Raw genomic sequence first — 22,079 nt, 5'->3', positions numbered from 1 at the left:
TGCAGTATCAGACACGCTAGAAGATTCCAAGCTCAGAAGCTCATTAGAAGTTCAGAGTTCCCAGCATTGAGAATCAACTAACCCAGCTAACAATTCTAGGGAGAGAGAACGTTTTTGTAGTGTTTCCCATAATGTTCTCCTAATGTTTGAGTGTCCAGTTCTCCGTTAGTTATGGGAAGATTCTATCTATGCTAGCAAAATCCTTATAACCTTTTTTGCATGTTTTGTCGTTAGTGTTAGCAGAATATTCCCTTAATGTCAAGCGGAACTTATCAAGAAAGTGGCTACAATGTTCTCAGAATAAACAACATTAATGTTCTAGATGCGTTTTATGGGACGTTGCAAGAAATCAAATCAAATCTTATTCGTCACATGCTATGTAAACAGTGAAATGCGTTCTTATGTGCCCTTCCCAACAATGCAGAGATATATAATAGAGAAATAATTGAAAAGTAATAACACGTAATAATAAAAGTAATATTGAATACTTAATGGGTACTAATAACTTGGCTCTATACATGGTGTACCAGTACCAAGTTGATGTGCAGAGGTATGAGGTAATTGAGGTAGCCTAGATATACTGTATGGGCCCGATCCCCACTTAAGAATTTATGCCCTTCTTACACATGCCGTTATATGCACTTCTCAGTACTCGGCATTCAGACATACCTTTTTCAGTCGCATAACACGCTCTGCAGGTGTGGCTACTTTGCGCGCTCTGAATAAATGTAATTCAGTACATTTATCTTAACCCATCCCTTTAAATAAGGTGTACCTTTCATTTGAAGTTTGTTGACAGACTCAATAGATTACATTGAGAGAACGGGGTCAGAATATAGCGATCAATGACAGAATGCCATCTATGCATATTAGTTTCCGTTTCAGCACCAACTGGTAGATTGAAAAATTATCTGATTTTTGGGGTTAGAAAAGTAGGAATGAATAAAAAATGTAAAAAACAGTTTGAAGAGCCTTTACACACTAAATATTGATGAATATAAAATACACTGGTTTGATTCATCCTGAAAGTTGTCATATTCAAGTTCAATCCATAAAACATTGGAAGGTGGGAAAAAAGTGTTCAATAGGGGTTGAACTATAGTCCTATAAATCTACTCTATTTCTCACTAATCATGGAACTGTATGACAACGATCCAGTCGTCGTGAACCGTGCTCCAGGCTCCAGGTTTAACCTGCTACGTGCGGTCTGAGTTCCATAATGATAGGCTTCATGTCCCAAATTATTACACAACCTTAGCCTAATGTGATCCACTATTGCTACAGACCCTCAGGAACAATTTACATGAATGTGACAGAGGAAAGAAAGATCAACGGAATGGAATGAAGCTAAAATAAATCTATGTCGACATTACTGACGTGGATCTGGATAGTGGCTAATATTTAACATGATACAAATTGTAAAATAAAACGTAGATAAGCCCAGGCATATAATCAAAACATTATAAAACGCATGCATCAACTCGTCAGGGCCAGCCCTACTGAAGCCAATAGTTTGGGTCTCCACATTTCATCCACGCAGATTATGAGAACTTTATATCCTATTTCACTGTGGAAGGAAAAATCAACTTCAACAATTGCTATGTGTATTTACAATCCCCTTCTCCAAATGGATTACTTATTTATCTAGCTCTTATCAATGTATAAATTACAGTTCCTGGAGAATGCTGTTAATTCTCTTTGTGAAAACATTTTATTGATGGATCTTTGAAAAGTTGAAACTCATTTACTGCATTTCTATACAAAGCAAAAATGACCCCAGCCATTATCACCTTGGCTGCTGCAGGTTCATTCACCTCAGTCGACCTACAAGCACACGGCCTATTAGCTATACAGTTGTAATGTTATACCCCTGAAAGGGGGGAAATATGAGAAATGATTCACACTGACACGTAGCATCAGCGACTGTGCAGTCAGTTCTAATGACGAATTGCATAAAGTCATCGGCTCTTTGCATAGATCTCGTTTTCTCAAATGACATAGCGTTCACATTTGTATTCCTAGGCATTACTAATCAAGATCCACACAAACAGACATCAATGGAGCACACAGAGGATCATATCACATTCACATTCATTGTTAGAATATTACTCACCATTCTGTATGAATATCAGTGATGTTTTGGTAAAAAAAGAGAAGGTAATGAGTAAACTAAACTCCAGATAAGATAACCACCGATGTAACCTATTACATTTTTAGAACTGTATTGTTTCCATTTTGATTCCATTTTAATGTAGGACTATAAGGAAAGATAGGCCATGTGGAGATGTTCATATTGAAACACATCTTATTAAGCTGTTCGATAAGATTAGTACAGATTTTCTCAGGGGACCCCACATGGGGCCTCGACCCCAAGTTTGGTAACCACTGTACTAACCTCTCTCTCTGCTTGCTTCCACTCTCTCTCCCTGTCTCTTTTGCTTCCTCCTGCATGCATTGCAGCCTACCTCCGTCTCACCACTGAGCACCATATCACTGTCTGTCTCAGTAGCCTACTCTCTGTAAAGCTCTCTGTTGAAGCTCGCATCTGCTACAAGACCATGGTGCTTGCCTACGGAGCTGTGAGGGGAACGGCACCTCCGTACCTTCAGGCTCTGATCAGTCCCTACACCCAAACAAGGGCACTGCGTTCATCCACCTCTGGCCTGCTGGCCCCCCTACCTCTGCGGAAGCACAGTTCCCGCTTAGCCCAGTCAAAACTGTTCGCTGCTCTGGCACCCCAATGGTGGAACAAGCTCCCTCACGACGCCAGGACAGCGGAGTCAATCACCACCTTCCGGAGACACCTGAAACCCCACCTCTTTAAGGAATACCTGGGATAGGATAAAGTAATCCTTCTAACCCCCCTCCCCCCCCAAAAAAGATATAGATGTACTATTGTAAAGTGGTTGTTCCACTGGATATCATAAGGTGAATGCACCAATTTGTAAGTCGCTCTGGATAAGAGCGTCTGCTAAATGACGTAAATGTAAATGTAAAGCAAAGTTATTATGAGCCTATTTTTTTGCTCTGACTGAGGTAGGCTCCATTTAACGTTAGCTTCTTACTTCCTCCTTCTAGCTGGCTAAGTAATACTAGCCAATGTTACTGCAATAGAAGTCTCTGCTGGCAGCTAGCCACCTGATGGACTGATATTTATAGTAGCTGTGCACTCATTCTCAGAGAGTATGTTTTTGTTTGATTGGGGATGTCTGTAAACACATCAGGAGCTGTGGGATGGTTTTAAAATTGCCTTTGTCCCGCATCTCGCAAACACACTATCAGCAACGTTGCCCATTTGAGTTGACTCCGAGCTGGTATAGAGGTCCTGGATGGCAGGGAGCTTGGCCCCAGTGATGTACTGGGCCATACACATACCCTCTGTAGTGCCTTGCGGTCCGATGTTAAGCAGTTGCCATACCAAGCAGTGGTGAAGCCAGTCAAGATGCTCTCAATGCTCTAACCTTTAGCTCAGTGTGGATGTTGCCTGTAATCCATGGCTTCTGGTTGGGATATGTACGTATAGTCACTGTGGTGGCAACGTCATCGATGAACTTATGGAGGGGCGGCAGGTAGCCTACTGGTTAGAGCGTTGGACCAGTAACCGAAAGGTTGCTGAATTGAATCCCCGAGCTGACAAGGTAAAAATCTGTTGTTCTGCCACTGAGAAAGGCAGTTAACCCACTGTTCCCCGGGCGCCGAGACATGGATGTCGATTAAGGCAGCCCCCCCGCACCGCTCTGATTCAGAGGGGTTAGGTTAAATGCGGAAGACATATTTCAGTTGAAGGCATTCAGTTGTACAACTGACTAGATATCCCCCTTTCCCTATTAATGAAGCCGGTGACTGATGTGGTAAACTCCTCAATGCCATCGGATGAATCCTGGAATATATTCCAGTCTGTGCTAGTGAAACAGTCCTGTAGTTTAGCATCCTCTTCATCCGACCACTTCCGTATTGATCGCGTCACTGGTACTTCCTGTGTGACAGGTGACATGATCACCGGTCACCAGGAGCCCCGCCTCTGAATTAGCATTTTCTTGTTTGCTTAGGGCCCTATACAGCTCATTGAGTGCGGTCTTAGTGCCAGCATCAGTTTGTGGTGGTAAATAGACAGCTATGAAAAATATAGATGAAAACTCTCTTGGTAAATAGTATGGTCTACAGCTTATCAGGTATTCTAACTCAGGCGAGCAGAATCTCGAGACTTCCTTAATATTAGGGATCACGCACCAGCTGTTGTTGTCATGCCCTGATCTGTTTCACCTGTTCCTGTGATTGTCTCCACCCCCTCCAGGTGTTGCTTATTTTCCCCAGTGTATTTATCCCTGTCTCTCTGTGTCAGTTCATCTTGTATGTTTAGTCAAGTCAACCAGTGTGTTTTTCCCGTACTCCTTTTGCTATTCTCCTTTTTCTAGTCCTCCCGGTTTTGACCTTTGTTTGTTTCTGGACTCTGTACCCGCCTGCCTGACCATCCTGCCTGCCTTGACCACGAGCCTGTCTGCCACTCTGTACCTCCTGGACTCTGATCTGGTTTTGACCTTTTTGCCTGTCCACAACCATTCTCTTGCCTACCCCTTTGGATTGTTAAACATTGTAAGACTCCAACCATCTGCCTCCTGTGTCTGCATCTGGGTCTCGCCTTGTGCCTTGATAGTTGTTATCAAAGAGACACACACCTCCCCCTTGAGCTTACCCGAGGCTGCGGATTGATCCTGCCGATGTATAGAAAAACCAGATAGAAAACCAGCTATTTACTCACCGATGTAGTTTTGTCAGGATGCTCGCACGTCGGCCTCTCTTACGCCATCTCCTCCTTTTCCGACTTTCGGGATTGGGACCTGGTCCGGGGTCAGCAGTATGTCCTGCGCCGTCGACTCGTTGGAGTAGGAATCTTCATCCAAATCGAGGTTGATGATCGCTGTTCTGATGTCCAAAAGATATTTTCGGTCATAGGAAACGATGGTGGAAACAGATCAGCGCAAAAAAACACACAAAAGTATCCGAATTCGTCAGGAGCGCCTAAAATGGCAGCTTTCCATTGCATTGCCATTCTAGTGTTTTCGTTGGAAGAACATTTATGTGTCCAGTTTTCTGAGGGTTAGGACAATATTCCATCAACGTCATATCGAACATACACAGAAAACGGTTGCCATGTTGTCAGAATGTAAGATATTAAGGTTCTAGACACGTTTCATGTGAACGTAGTGAGAACATTCCTGTGTCCAGTTTTCTGAGAATATTTTCTGTTGGCAAGGGATATACACACGCACAGTGTGCTTTTAACATACAGTGTCTTCAACTTACATATTTAACACACGCGATTACATTGTTCATGTTCATTTATACAGTGATTATTATTCAACATTTTTAAAATAAACATTTACAATGACGGCCTACCCTGGCCAAACCCAGACGACGCTGGGCCAATTGTGCGCCGCCCTATGGGACCAATCACAGCCAGATGTGATTCAGCCTGGATTCAAACCAGGGACTGTAGTGACGCCTCTTGCACTGAGATGCAGTGCCTTAGACCGCTGCACCACTCAGGAGCATTTACTCAACTAGGATTTGAACTCACAACCTTCTGGTTCACAGCATTCAGATCTTCCTGCTACACCACCACGTATGTGTCAGTTATCAGGGAATTTGAATATTCTCTCATCATTGATTTTATATACTTAATTCAACTGTTTACGGTCTTTCTTTATAGTTGTCTAATGTTGGTGGGGGAAATTAACCTGTTGTAATTGTACTCCTGAATCACTATGATCAAGAAAAGTTTTTTAAGTGTACTTTTAACAGAGCTGAGATTCCCTTCAAAGGCAATTCACCCTATTGATTATGCATATCAAGTAGTTTCAGATCTACATAAGTGCCTAGGGAGGAGGGGTTAGGCTTTCTTCTGGCCAGGGCCTAACTATACTGGCCCGATAAGCACATGCCCTAGAAATATCTTTTATCGGGACTGTGGTTCGGGTGTTCATCATTGATGCTGGTCCAAGATGTGCAAGGGCACTATTCTCAGATTCTCAGCAATATGTGTTAATGTCATTACTTGGCAACAGATACAACTGTATTGTTTGCATTTTAATTGCATTTTAATGTAGTACTACAATGAAAGATAGGCCATGTGGCGATGTTCATATTTGTCACGTTTGTGTGTAGGAACGGACCAAGGTGCAGCGTGAATATCGTTCCACATATTTTATTATAACGTGAAACTATGCAAGACAAACAACATGGAAAAATAAAACTAGAATAAACCCCCCCAGTCACGCCCTGACCTACTCTACCATAGAAAATAAGAGCTCTCTATGGTCAGGACGTGACAATATTGAAACATATCTTATTTTTTAAAGTTCCCAACTGTTTGATTTTTGTCCGATTTTCTCATTGAAAGATGGGAATCGGTAGAAAGAATTCGAGATAGCTGAGAATCTTTTTGAAATCCACAGCACATATTGCCATGTGGAACAAACGTGTTTCTGATAAGGAATCACATCAGCTCTGGTGCATTTCTGTCTTTAACATTCCTCCTTTGTTGCGGAAACAAAGCCACAGGCGGAAGTGTTGCTTCTGATGGAAATCTACCCAGAACATGGTTGCCATATTCTCAGAATATCAGAAATGTGTATATTTACAGTAGCATGTCTGAACTGTCTCACATTTGCCATTTAAGCAATGATTATGCCAGTTATACCAAAACAATACACAACAAAGAGTTTCAAATCCAAGTTTTAATGTGGACAAAATAGACAAATTGCAACAGAATCACTTGGGACCAGTGTTGGGGTAATAATTACTTACAGTACTTTTATGAGTAAATATATGAAAATAATATTGTAATATTATTACAGTTACATTTTCAAGTAACCCATATATTACTTTCAGAAGTGTATCTCTACCGGCATGTTATATATACAATACCAGTCAAAAGTTTGGACACGCCTATTCATTTCAGGGTTTTTCTTTTTTTTTAAACTATTTTCTACATTGTAGAATAATAGTGAAGACATCAAAACTATGAAATAACACATACGGAATCACGTAGTAACCAAAGAAACTAATCAAAATATATTTTATAGTTGAGGACAACAACCTCTCCCTCAATCTGAGCAAGACAAAGGACCTGATCGTGGACTATAGGAGAAGGAGGGCTGAACACTCCCCCATTAACATCGACGGGACTGAAGTGGAGCGGGTCGAGAGTTTCAAGTTCCTTGGTGTACACATCACAAACAAACTATCATGATCCAAACACACCAAGACAGTTGTGAAGAGGGTACGACAACACGTTTTCCCACTCAGGAGACTGAAAAGATTTGGCATGGGTCGCCAGATCCTCAAAAAGTTCTACACCTGCACCATCGAGAGCATCCTGACCGGTTGCATCACCGCCTGGTATGGCAACTGCTTGGCATCTGACCATAAGGCGCTACAGAGAGTAGTGCGTACCGCCTCCCCCCCCCACTTTAGTTTATTTCGTAAATATTTTCTTAACTCTATTTCTTGAACTGCATTGTTGGTTAAGGGCTTGTAAGTAAGCATTTCACTTTAAGGTCTACACCTGTTCTATTTGGCGCATGTGACAAATACAATTTGATTTGATTTTGATGGATTATTCTCCCAACCCACAGAACACTGGACACATGAATGTCCTTGCAACGTTCTCATTGAATGTTTCTAAGAACGTTAATTATGTATATTCTGAGAACATGGCAACCATATTCTGTCTACGTTTGGTGGGACGTTGATGGAATATGCTCCTAAGGCACAGAAAACTGGACACATTCATGTTTTTGGCATGTTCCCATGACACTTGTCTAGAACATTAAATACATATGTTTTGAGAACATGGCAACTATGTTCTGCGTATGTCTGGTGGGACGTTAATATGAATTCTCCTAACCCACAGAAACCTGGACACATGAATGTTCTTGCAACGTTCCCATGATACTTGTCTAGAACAGTGGTTCCCAAACTTTCTACAGTCCCGTACCCCTTCAAACATTCAACCTCCAGCTGTGTACCCCCTCTAGCATCAGGGTCATCGCAATCTCAGATGTTGTTTTTTGCCATCATTGTAAGCCTGCCACACACACACTATATGAAACATTTATTAAACATAAGAATGAGTGTGAGTTTTTGTCACAACCCGGCTCGTGGGAAGTGACAAAGAGCTCTTATAGAGACCAGGGCACAAATAATAATATAATAATAATCAATAATTTTGCTCTTTATTTAACCATCTTACATATAAAACCTTATTTGTTCATCAGAAATTGTGAATAACTCACCACAGGTTAATGAAAAGGGTGTGCTTGAAAGGATGCACATAACTCTGCAATGTTGGGTTGTATTGGAGAGAGTCTCAGTCTTAAATAATCTTCCACACACAGTCTGTGCCGGTATTTAGTTTTCATGCTAGTGAGGGCCGAGAATCCACTCTTACATAGGTACGTGGTTGCAAAGGGCATCAGTGTCTTAACAGCGCGATTTGCCAAGGCAGGAAACTCTGAGCGCAGCCAAATCCAGAAATCTGGCAGTGGCTTCTGATTAAATTCAATTTTCACAGAACCGCTTGTTGCAATTTCGATGAGGCTCTCTTGTTCAGATATCAGTAAGTGGACTGGAGGCAGGGCATGAAAGGGATAACAAATCCAGTTGTTTGTGTCATCCGATTTGGGAAAGTACCTGCGTAATTGCGCACCCAACTTACTCAGGTGCTTCGCTCTATCACATTTAACATTGTCCGTAAGCTTGAGTTCATTTGCACACAAAAAATCAGACAATGATGGAAAGACTTGTGTGTTGTCCTTATTAATGCAGACAACTTCTTAATCATAGCCTCAATTTTGTCCAGCACATTGAATATAGTTGCGGAGAGTCCCTGTTATCCTAGATTCAGATCATTCAGGCGAGAAAAAACCTCACCCAGATAGGTCAGTCGTGTGAAAACTCATTATCATGCAAGCGGTCAGACAAGTGAAAATGATGGTCAGTAAAGAAAACTTTAAGCTCGTCTCTCAATTAAAAAAAAACGTGTCAATACTTTGCCTCTTGACAACCAGCGCACTTCTGTATGTTGTAAAAGTGTTACATGGTTGCTGTCCATGTCATTGCATAGTGTAGAAAATACACAAGAGTTCAGGGGCCTTGCTTTAACAAAGTGAACCATTTTCACTGTAGTGTCCAAAACGTCTTTCAGGCTGTCAGGCATTCTCTTGGCAGCAAGAGCCTCTCGGTGGATGCTGCAGTGTACCCAAGTGGCGTCGGGAGCAACTGCTTGCACGCGCGTTACCACTCCACTATGCCTCCCTGTCATGGCTTTTGCTCCATCATTACAGATACCAACACACATTGACCACCAAAGTCCATTTGATGTCACAAAGCTGTCCAGTACTTTAAAAATATCCTCTCCTGTTGTCCTGGTTTCCAGTAGTTTGCAGAAGAGGATGTCTTCCTAAATTGACCCCCCATAAACGTAACGGACATATACCAGGAGCTGTGCCAGGCCCGCCACATCTGTTGACTCATCCAGCTGTAACACATAGAATTCACTGGCTTGTATGTGAAGCAGTAATTGTTTCAAAACATCTCCTGCCATGTCACTGATGCGTCGTGAAACAGTGTTGTTTGATGAATGCATTGTCTGTATAGTTTTTTTGGCCTTTTCCCCTAGGCATTGTCCCAGCCATATCCGCGGCAGCAGGAAGAATTAAGTCCTCCACAATAGTATGGGGCTTGCCTGTCCTAGCCACTCAGTAGCTCACCATATAAGACGCTTCTAGCCCCTTCTTATTAACGGTATCTGTTTCTTTTATATATATCTTCCTACTCGAAGGTCATCTTAATTCTCTTATTTTTCAAATTGGTTTCTAAATGTCTGTGCAAGTTTTCATCGAGTTGTGAGATAGTACTTTTGCACATATGACACACTGTGGCTGAGGAAAGACACTACTCCCAATATATAAGTGAACCCCAAATCAATGTAGTTTTCATCATATTTGGGCCTCTTTGATGGTCCAACGTCACTGTCTGTAGTTCTGTGCTTTCCCGGGTAAGTGGGCAGTAGCTCTTCAGCTGCATCAGATTCACAACTGTCAGTGTCCATGCTAGCTGTGCTAATAACAAATGTAGAATTACTGATGCTAGCATTGGATATGCTCGTGGAAGCAGAACAACTTGTGTTGTTGACAGGTGCAGGTGTAGTACTGCTGGTAGTAGCAGTACTACCAGTAGAGCTGGTATGTGTCTCTATGGACGTGGGCCTTACTTTTTTTTAACCATTCATCAATTTTCAAGCAAACGGAATGAGCAGCAGCTATGTTTGGCTACATACGGACCGTTAGTGGAATTCCCGCGAGAGAGTAACGGTTAATGTGATTGGATGTTAAGTATTTGACTAGGCTACTTGTATTTGACATTGTGTTGTATTTCGCTGAACACTATATGGTTTAAGGCTGCTCAGGCAAGAAAAATATCTCACCCAAATGTATAGCCCCATTGGGAAAAATAAATGAACTGTTTGAAAATGTGAAGATATATATTTTTTTATCACATTGTTATTCGCCGTACCTCCGACGGCATTGCGCGTACCCCTGGGGGTATGCGCAATACCTGGTCTAGAACATTAATATCTTAGGTTCTGAGAACATGCTAACCACGTTCTGGGTATGTTCTATTTGACATTATGAAAATGGCCTCTTGGAAACATTCATTACATATCACGGGAACATTCCTGTGAAAACGTTAGTAAATTACCTAATGAGACTCTCAAGAGAACATTCTCTAAAGTTGTGGGAACGTTTATTGTTAGCTGGGAAAGAAAAAGATTTGTTGAAGGTTTCAACTTTATTTTGAAAACCACAATCATTATCCACCTGCATAAGCCCTCAAAGACCACCTAAGATTATGTTAACCGAATACCTTTAAAAGCAACTGTTTGCAGTTGACGTCATTTACTCCAATTAGCTTCACTTGAACTAGATCTCTTCTTGATGAAGTAATTCCAGATATATTAACACGCCGAATGGAGTGGACACTTCCTTAAAGAGCTAGCTTTTCCCAACAGTTTTATCAAGTACTGTTTTATGAGGGTGGAAGTCCTGAAATCCTGTAGTCTTGTGATGCTAACAAGACAGACATTTAGCAGGCTGAAATGAAAAGGAGATAGGAGCACATTGTGACTCCAATGCCATACATTTAATTACAACCAAGGTTCAGACAGCAGGCTGCCTTCATCATATTGTAAGCAGGGACTGCAGAGACCAGTTGCTTCCTGTCTGAAAGCAAAGTGACTATCTATCTATTTAGATCAATTATTTCCTCCCCTGGAGATAGTACTAAAACCTAGAACATCAGTGATTATGATCTCTCTCTCTCTCTCTCTCTCTCTTCTTTTGCCTCTCTTCTCTTGTTCTATTCTCTCGGGTGTAGTGACACTGATTATGATCTCTCTCTCTTTTCCTCTCTTTTTCTCCTTCTCTGTCTCTCACCCCCTCGCTCTCTACCCCTCTTCCCTCTCCTCCTCTCTCCTCCCCTCTCTCTCTCTGAAGAGGAGTGATAATTCCCTGCTTTCCTCTCCATTATTGACCTTCAATCTACTTTGCCGGGAACAATAAGAATGAGCCTTAGCCTCCTGGCTTAGAAAATACTTTCCCCAGGTTCAAGGTTTGAATACTAGGGATATGTGTTTTAATGCCCTATGTACAGTCTTACCATTGTTGATCATCAAGTGATAAACTTTTTATGTAGATCTTGCAAAGAGCATTACAGTTCAGGATGGAATGCAGAGGATATGGGATTTCATGTTTTTTCTCATGATTATTTTCCAGCCTGGTCCCAGATCTGTTTGTGCTGTATAGCCAACTCCTATGATGGTTGTTACATTTTGACGTGACGAGGATCGTAGGAGATGGCTAGTTGTTGACTCTCCTTTAGGAGGTATCCTCCTGACCGTGTTTCTCTCTGTCCAGCCCGCAGAGAACAACGACGCAGCAACAGAGCCCCCGGTGAGCCAGGAGGAGAAGAAAGGTGCAGGAGGCCCACGGCACTTGGACCCATCTGGGCTAGAGGACTGGGAGCAGGGTTCCCCCACACAAGACCACCTGGAGAGGAGAGGAGGAAGAAACAGAGCAGGTGAGACCTGAAACATCACACCATTCCGTCCTCGTTTTGTTGAAATGTTTCTGTAAATAATTGTTTGGGTACCTAACTCTCCTCCATTATCACCTTTTGCCTTGACGACCTGAAACACTTCATCTGTCCATTGTCTACGACTGTCAGTCTGTATCCACACACAGCGTGTGTGTGTGTGTCCACAAACCCTCGCCTGCCAGTCTAAACAGGGCCTCACCTAACCTGTCTGGTTTGTCCCACCTGGAATATAAATATCCATGTTCTGGTCTGCTGCTTGTTCCAGTATCCATGATGGCAGGGTTTCAGGTGTCCTTTCAGTGACATTAAACAATAACTTGGTCGACCGCTCAATCACCTCATACATGACGCCTGGCCTGTTGACAAATACTAGAATATTCTTAGGACTTCATTTCTACCACCCACTTGCCTTGAATGCACATCTTGTACTGCGTTCATGTGTGTTTACCCTCCATTACGTCCCTGCTTGTAGCCGTATGTGTTCAGCTGTACCTAAAATAGACACTTATCTGATCAGTCATGTGAGATAATATGAGCAGGTGTGTTATCAGATGGGAGTCACCGGAAGCTTCCTGAAGCTTGGTGGTTAGCAGGTAATGAACCACCTCCTCGTATCTGCACTGTTAGCACTGATAGGATGATATAAGACCTAATCTGACCAATGGTAGGATCAGGGCCCAGTTATCCCCGTTAATGTACCGTATAGGAAAACTGAGATCAATTTGTGTGCATGCTTGCGTACGTGTGAGTGTGTTTGTGTGTCAGAGTAGGGAGGCTGGCGTAGGGAGGCTGCGTGGCCAACCGTTTCCAGATGGGAAAAATGGATGCAAAATGTTGAGGGAAAACCCCACTATTGGTTACAGACAGCCATTCTTGGTTGATTTAGCTCTGAAAAAGTTTGCGTGAGTTCCCATTTTTCTTGAGTGCAACCAAACAAAAGGAGCTTTGTAGCTGGATGGGGGATCGGAGGGTGTGGGTTAGTGGTAGAGTAGAGTGTGTACCGTGTTACCATGTGGCTGAAAGCAAATCAAACCAAACCGCTAACTGGTGTGCAGAGCAGAGCATGACGTTTGTTCGGTGTGTGTGCGTGCGTACCGTGTGTGTGCGTGCGTGTGAGACAGACAGAAGAGGAAGCTGTCAGCAATGTTTATCTGTAATGGCCAAATGCAGCCAAGTATTATCTTAGCCCAGGCCTCCCACAGGAGAGCCAGAGTGCTGAAATGCATCGTTCATAATCCATGAATGGAGTGGTGGTCGAGCTGGGTGGTTGTTGTTCGTGCCACTCCTATGTTATTTTTCAGGTCCATTGCAAGCCTGCGTTCAAATTTGAGTGTTTGCCTGAGCCTGTCTGGAGTGGGACAGATGGGTGGGACTATATGCATTTTTGGGATTATTCCATTGGTTCCTTTGCCCCAAACTCAATCAAACACAGCATTTGAAAGATGTCAAATACTACTGCTGCTGCCATGATGGTCTGGTTGTGTCTGGTTGGTTGGTAGGGGTCAGTGTCATGTTTCCATCCCTTGCTGTGACTGTGGTGGGGATGGAGAGGGGGAGGAGGAGGAAGAGAGGAAGCCCCTGCTCTCATTGGCCCTGAATGTGTGTGTTCGTGTGTGTGTGCTCTAGTTTTGTGGGGTTCAGACAGAGGCACAGGAGAAGCAGGAGGATAGGAGAGGAGATCACCAAGCGGGCGTCTGGTAGACATTAGAAACAAGATGCCTTCTAGTGGCTTCACAGGAATCACAGGACAGCTAAATCACATGTAGACAGAGAGACTCTCTCCTTCTCCTCTTCTTCTTCCCTGCTTCCTCTTATTTCACTTCCTGGTCTCATTCGTCTCTGATCTCCTGTGCTCCACTTCCTCCTACCTTTTCTTCCTCTTTTTCCAAACTTTCGTCTTCCTCTCTATCCCCCTCTGTGGTATCTCACTTCCTCGAAGGTCTAATTCATCTCCAGTCTCTTACCACAGGCCAGAACCCTTGGTAACATTTCCCCCCACGTCTCAAGGGGTCACGAGAAGTAAAGTGAACCCAACGTGATCCCCAACATCCTACCCAGACTGTAGTAGTCCAGTTCCAGTGTTTGGTAACAGCAGCTGACTGATGGATGTCCTTATGTGTGGCTAGGGGATACCCCTCTCTCCTGTTTTATGATGTTGTCTTTGTCAGGGACAAATGCTTAAACCCACAACAACAGGAAGAGGAAGTGAACCGGTAATCATGGCAAAGTGCTCAAAGTTGACCTGTAACCATGGTAAAGTACACACACACACACACACACACACACACACACACACACACACACACACACACACACACACACACACACACACACACACACACACACACAGCTCCATAACCTCAAGTCCAGCTTCCCAGATTTGTCATAAACATGTAGGCTACAGAGCCATAGAATATGTACCGAGTAGCATCAAGCCACATTACCATGCCACAGTACCAATAGACATTTTGTCAACGGTAGTACGGAGGCTTTGCTGTAAGAGTGGAACAGTAAAATGCTGTGCAATGCCTCCGGGCTACAAAGTACTTAAAACATCTGGGCCCTGTGTTGTCTTTCATCTCAGTGGTCCTCTCTGGTTTTAATATGGTCGATGATAAAATACTATGGTAATAGTCTCAGCCGCCCTGCATTACATTACAGTACATTACATTTCAACATGCCCCTGGATGGAATATCATAATAATGACGAGTCAGAAGGAACAGAACAGATCAAAGTAAGACAGCTAGAATAGCCGGTGGATGTAGACATAAAATGATGGCTGTTATGCCGTGACGGTACACATCAGCAAACACCTTTTACCTACTTTGAGAATAGTTTGTTCTTCTCTCAGTCGTCTCTCATGGCAGACTTTGCTAGCTAGCGCATGCAATATTTGGTTCTGTGTTACGTGATTACTCGACGAGAGGCCTCACAAGGCCCTGCACGGTCACGCTTCTTCTGAGGACAAAGTGAAAGTGAAACATTCATTTGCCGTATTCACTGGCAGTACAGCGTATACACAGAAGTTGTCTGTGAAGTTCCGTAACAAAACAGGCACCGGTAGCACAAATAGAAAGCAAATGGGGAGTTAATTAGGGGTTTTGGTACACTGGGGAAGAGGGGGTAATGCACCAATCACCTCACAGTCCTCAAGCAGTTCTCCTTGTCCGTTCCGTTTTCCAGGGGTACTCCTCACACTCGGGTCCTCAGCCAATCCGGAACGGTACACGGAGTGGGGGGGGGGGTAGTAATCTGACAGTCCAGGTCACAACAGGTAATTGTTATTGTTCTCGCTTTTCTAGTGTGTAAATAGTATTCTTGTCATCTCTTGGTATCTCTTGGTATCAATTTTCTACATTCTACATTCTACATTGAAATACACATATGGAATCATGTAGTAAAAGTTTTAAACAAATCAAAATATATTTTATATTTGAGATTCTACAAAGTAGCGACCCTTTGCCTTGATGAAAACTTTACACACTCGTGCCATTCTCGGAGTTCCCAAATATGCTGAGCACATGTTGGCTGCTTTTCCTTCACTCCGCAGTTCAACTCATCCCAAACCATCTCAATTGGGTTGAGGTCAGATGATTGTGGAGGCCAGGTCATCTGATGCAGCAGTCCATCACTCTCCTTCTTGGTCAAATAGCCCTTACAGAGCCTGGAGGTGTGTTGAGTCATTGTCCTGTTGAAAAACAAATGACATTCCCACTATGCGCAAACCAGATGGGATAGCGAATCACTACAGAATGCTGTGGTAGCCATGCTGGTTAAGTGTTCCTTGAATTCGAAATAAATCACTGACAGTGTCACCAGCAAAGCACTCCTACACCATCACACCTCCTTCTCCATGCTTCACGGTTGGAACCACACATGCGGAGATCATCCGTTCACATACTCTACGTCTCACAACGACATGGCGGTTGGAACCAAAAATCTCAAATTTGGACTCATCAGACTAAAGGACAGATTTCCTCCGGTCTAATGTCCATTGCTCCTGTTTCTTTGCCCAAGCAAGTCTCTTCTTCTGATTGGTGTCCTTTAGTAGTGGTTTCTTTGCAACAATTCGACCATGAAGGCCTGATTCACGCAGTCTCCTCTGAACAGCTGATGCTGAGATGTGGCTGTTACTTGAACTCCGTGAAGCATTAATTTGGGTTGCAATTTCTGAGGCTGGTAACTCTAATGAACTCTGGGTCTTCCTTTCCTGCGGCGGTCTTCATGAGAGCCAGTTTTATCATTGTCACGCCTTGTCTCTGGTGCTCGAGGGCGCCAGGTGACCCATCATTACGCACACCTGTCACCATCATTACGCGCATCAGCACTTCATTGGACTCACCTGGACTCCTTCACTTTGTTGACTGCCCCCTCTATATCTGTCTGTTACTCAGTTTGTTCCTAGTGTCAGCATTATTGTCGTTATGTTATCCCTGTCCAGACAATGTCCATGTTTGTTTCATGTTGGTTATTTATTCAATGTTCACTCCCTGTACTTGCTTCTCATCTCCCAGCTCCAGTCCTCACAATCATAGCGCTTGATGGTTTTTGCGACTTGAAGAAACTTTGAAAGTTCTTGAAATTTTCCAGATTGACTGACCTTCATGTCTTAAAGTAATGATGGACTGTTGTTTCTCCTTGCTTATTTGAGCTGTTCTTGCCATACTATGGACTTGGTCTTTTACCAAATAGGGCCATCTTCTGAATATCACCCCTATCTTGTCACAACACAACTGATTGGCTCAAACGCATTAAGAAGGAAAGAAATTCCACAAATGACCTTTTAACATGGCACACCTGTTAATTGAAATGCATTCCAGGTGACTACCTCATGAAGCTGGTTGAGAGAATGCCAAGAGTGTGCAAAGCTGTCATCAAGGCAAAGTTTGGCTACTTTGAATAATGTCAAATATTAAATATATTTTGATTTGTTTAACACTTTTTTTGGTTACTACATGATTCCATATGTGTTATTTCATAGTTTTGATGTCTCCACTATTATTCTACAAAGTAAAACAATTTAAAAATGAAGAAAAACCCTGGAATGAGTAGGTGGTTGGGTTGTCTGGGGCATGCAGGAGAAAATACATGCTTACAGGTCACTGCTCCAGAGCTCCAGAGCACAGCTGATGCTGCAAGACAGACAGACAGACAGACAGACAGACAGACAGACAGACAGACAGACAGACAGACAGACAGACAGACAGACAGACAGACAGACAGACAGACAGACAGACAGACAGACAGACAGACAGACAGACAGACAGACAGACAGACAGACAGACAGACAGACAGACAGACAGACAGACAGTCTGTCCACCCATTAATTTAAGCAGATACACCACAGCAGGATTTGGAGCGAACACATTACTGGTGGCAGAGAATGGAGTAAAAACACCTAGCTATATCGACTAATTTCACTTTTCAAACATTTTACCCACTTTACAGTAAAAATGGTGGGTAACGTAAACGACTATAAGGCTGCCTAGGTCTAATATTTATAACCTGTGCTTCACACTTCATGTGTGGCCAACGTTATGCGGCTGAACGTTTGTTAAGCTAGTGCTGACTCCTTCTTTGAGATGTTTTAGTTCCGATTTAAGCCCTTGCCACATTCATCAGACTCACACACAGCTGGGATGTATGTACACTACACAGCCAAGCTACACATACACACAGACAGGGAGTGTTCACTCTGTTCCATCTGACTGCGCAATCCACTGTCTAGTCAGCCCAGCCAGGCAATTTATAAACTTGATCTCCACTATAAAAGCATCTAGACATGATCTCACATTTCTTTTAAACTAACATTTAGTTTTCAACAGCGGAGATTTGTATAAACTTTGCTGTCTTTCTCTCTGACATATTCATTATTTGACCCTGACCCTGCCTGAATCAAAGGCTTATTTAAGTTATAATGCCCTCGAAGCCGGTGTTTGGAGGATATATTGGCACAGTTTGCCGAAGTCTCGGGCCTAACAACACCTGTGCCAATATATCTTCCAAATACCGACTTCTTGGGCATTACAACTTAAATAAGCCTTTGATTCAGGCAGGGTCAGGGAATAGGGGGAAAATCTGACTGTTGATAGTTTCTAGGTCCAAACAGCAGGTTCCATGGAAAAAAAGCAGCATGATTGAGAGGTGGGAGTTGGATAGATACTGTTGAGAGGTGGATGGATACTGTTGAGAGGTGGGAGGTGGATGGATACTGTTGAGAGGTGGATGGATACTGTTGAGAGGTGGGAGGTGGATGGATACTGTTGAGAGGTGGGAGGTGGATGGATACTGTTGAGAGGTGGGAGGTGGATGGATACTGCCAGGGAGGGATAGATAGGGTGATCTGATTGTAATGTGGTGGTGTTGATGTTGTAGCTGTACAGTGAGGGAGACACGGGATGGCAAAGGACACACACACACTCCTCCCAACACAAAACCATGGACATGCACTCCGTCTGCAGGTGGGTGTGCTCTGTGTGTGTGTTCTGTGTGCTCTCAGTGTGTGTGTGTGTGTGTGAGAGAGAGAGTGTGCTGCTGTGTTCCTGTTTCTGCTCTGCGCTCTGTTCCCTTCTCTCTGGAGCTGCTCCATACTGCAGCGGTGTTGCACAGGATACACACAGACACACACACAGCGGTGAAGAACAGGACAGGCAGACAGGTCGGTAAACAGAGCAGCACCCCTACAGACAACATAGCCACGTCTGGGCGCGCGCGCACGCACACACACACACACACACACACACACACACACACACACACACACACACACACACACACACACACACACACACACACACACACACACACACACACACACACACACACACACACACACACACATACACACACACACACAGGCTTGTTTTCTGGATATTGACTGGATCCTGTTGTTAGTTTATGATAGAGGGGCCAACAGGGAGACGCAGCCCAGAACACAGAAATAACCTCCCCCTGAGACACTCAGACTAGAGACTACTGCCTAGTGCCAACTTGCCCAGGGCTGGACTAATGAATTTCGGGCTCCGGGCACCTACCTTCCTGCAATGCTATACATTTTGCCATAGGGCAGAGAGAAAAATGTGCTTCTCATCTCATGCTATTCTTCATTATTTGCCATGAGGATGAGATCATTTTTGTTGCCTTTTTAAAGATAATTTCCTGCTTTTCTACACATTTTGCCATGAGGCTAAGAGAAAATGCAGGGACACATGCCCTGAGTGCTTGAGTTTGCCTTAATTGGTGTGGGAGAAGAGAAAGAGAGAGAGAGACAAAGAGAGAGAGAGGGGGGATGGAGAGAGGGAAGGGTAGTGAGAGAAACTGGGATAGGGAGGGAGAGAGTGACAGAAATAGATGTAGAGGGACAGGGGGTGGGAGCAGGGAGAGAGGGAAGTGTAGAGCGAGAGTAAAATATGAAATCTATGAATAATAAGGCACATTTCTTGGATGGCATTCAACAGGGGAATGAGTGGGAAAGAGAGAGTGATGTGTGAGAACGAGAGAGAGAGAGAGAGAGAGAGAGAGAGAGACTTTAATGTGCGGGGGGTGAGGGTGGGGGAGAGGGGACGTGATCTGAATATAACCAACTGCATTCTGCCTGATTTCAACATCCAGTAGGGTTGAATATTTCCTCCGTATTTTACAAATGTTCCATCCTACGAATAAATCACTTTTCTCCCGGGTAACCCGGTATTTCCCGCCAAAAACCGGAAGTGCCATTCAAAAGCATTCAATACATTTAATGAGCCCTACATTAATGACATTTAATGAGCCCAAGCCCAAAAAAGCTCAAATGATTGTGCCGTTATCCAATATGATATAGGCTACTGCACATTACACACGACAGAAAAACATAAAAACCCATAGATGTATTTAGCTATATCCTCTCTTGGTCAAATAAATGAAATTAAATCCAGTAGGCTAATATTTTATACAGAGTAAACTGTATTACTGTACTGTATTATACTGTATTGTATTATACTGTATTGTGTTATACTGTATTGTATTATACTGTATGATATGGACTGGAATTACGCACATCGTTTAAACCATGATAAAGCAGGGAGATAACATGCAATTTTGTTGGAGCACATGCAGCCTACAAAGTTACAAGTATAGGCTGATTTTAATTTTGAAATACTATAATAGGGACTATTTGTATAATTAGTAGGCTGATGAATATATACCTTTCAGAATATTTCCCCTAATGTTGTTATTAGTTACCTCCTCTTTCTCTTCTCTAATGTTGCTTCATTTCTCCCCCTCTTTCAACAGTTAAATGATATACGTTTTGTTGTCCTTATCTTCATCACAGTGGAGGCTGCTGAGGGGAGGACGGCTCATAATAATGGCTGGAATGGAGCGAATGGAATGGCATCAAATATATGGAAACCATGTGTTTGATGTATTTGATACCATTCTACTCTTTCCGCTCCAGCCGTTACCATGAGCCTGTCCTCCCCAATTAAGGTGCCACCAACCTCCTGTGCATCATCATTCTAATGACATCTTGAATAATAATGGACTAGAATTCGGTGCAGGCTTTGACTTCTCTTCGCGAGGATTGACAGGTTATGGGTCTGAATAAATAACTGCTGAGGCCTACTGCCATCGTGCATTCGGTCTTCCTTCGTACTACCTGTGAGTTTTATTGACTGCTGTATTTACATTCAGCAAAAAAAGAGCTTGCGTCCCTCTTCGAATAGTCTATTGTATAAGAAATGCTAAAAAAAAATTGGTCCAGCAAGCTATTCTAGTCTAGCTTTTCCTGCATGGGACTCCAAGAGCTAAGGAGCGTTTTTTTAAGGAGGCCAGAGGAGCACAGGTGCTTGGGTATTGCGCAAGAGACAGGGGCTATAAGCTGGAACCTTATTATGCCTAACCCATCATTAATTAGCTAAATATACGACTAATATTACATTGAATGTATTACCTGAAAGAGGTAGGCTAGGACATCTATATATGGTCCAGTATATTCATCTAGAACAGGATTATCTATTTTGGATGCAATTTGAATGGAGTTGATGGAGAGGGAGAACGACTGAGCGCACTGATTTAAAGCAACGATATTCGAGTGATAGGCTGTTTAAAAACTCTGCAGCTGCAATTGAAAAAAATGGAATCTTTACAATTAAAAAACAAGGAGACCCCCGATGGGGATGGGTACATTAGACGTGCATTCGGTTTTTATATTAGGGTAAATATAGGCCTGCCTGTCACAAGACAAAAAGTGACCATGATGAGATAGATGATAGGTCTGCATGCGTTGTGAACTGCGCTCCATACTGAGATGGGCTGTCTGTCCCCACCCTGAGTGTTGATGATTCATCATGCGGAGGCCGTAGAGAAGCCACATTTAGACACCGCTTATAATTTAACAGCTCCATTTCACGCCATGCTGTTCATATAAATAATTGATTATAATTTACCCGTTTCTCGTAGTTATTTATCCCGGGAAAAGGGAGTGGTTTTGTGCCGTAAATCCCGGTAAATCTCGGTAACAGGGTTCCCGCCATTCAACCCTACTCTCCAGTGATTAGTGAGAAATTCATGTATGCATGTATGCCTTTGCCTATGTGAGATTGCAGTACAGATGTAGAATCTTAATTTGATCACTCTTTTGTTGCTGAGAATTTTCCTGCACGGCTGGAAATGCAAACCTGTACAATATTCAACGTTTAAAAAGGCTTCTAAGGTTTGTAATTTTCACTTTAAAATATCAGACTTGATTTGCCCTACCAAACAATATATCATCCCCTACAAAAAATGTCCATGAATTATAATTTCCTGTTGCTGTAGGATTATTTTCCTGATGTAGTAAACTGGCTCAAATTAAGATCCTACAGCTGTACACGTGATACATGTTAAAAACATGCAACATACAGACATGGAACATACAGAGCACCACTTGACATTTCTCTGG

At 43.0% G+C, this 22,079-nt stretch overlaps 1 protein-coding gene across 3 annotated transcripts in view; it reads left to right on the top strand.

Annotated features, from left to right (window-relative positions):
• The window catches only part of arhgef25a (Rho guanine nucleotide exchange factor (GEF) 25a), a 134,649-nt gene that overhangs the window by 3,070 nt on the left and 109,500 nt on the right, over nucleotides 1-22,079 (top strand). For all 3 annotated transcript variants that reach the window (XM_029722516.1, XM_029722515.1, XM_029722514.1), the window contains exon 2: nucleotides 11,979-12,141. In XM_029722516.1, the coding sequence (XP_029578376.1) occupies nucleotides 11,979-12,141 (163 nt within the window). The remainder of the gene's footprint in view (nucleotides 1-11,978; nucleotides 12,142-22,079) is intronic.

The sequence above is a fragment of the Salmo trutta genome, chromosome 30, assembly GCF_901001165.1.
Source record: "Salmo trutta chromosome 30, fSalTru1.1, whole genome shotgun sequence".
NCBI lineage: Eukaryota > Metazoa > Chordata > Actinopteri > Salmoniformes > Salmonidae > Salmo > Salmo trutta.
The sequence above is the reverse complement of the archived record's forward strand: the minus strand, read 5'-3'. Positions and strand labels throughout refer to the sequence as shown.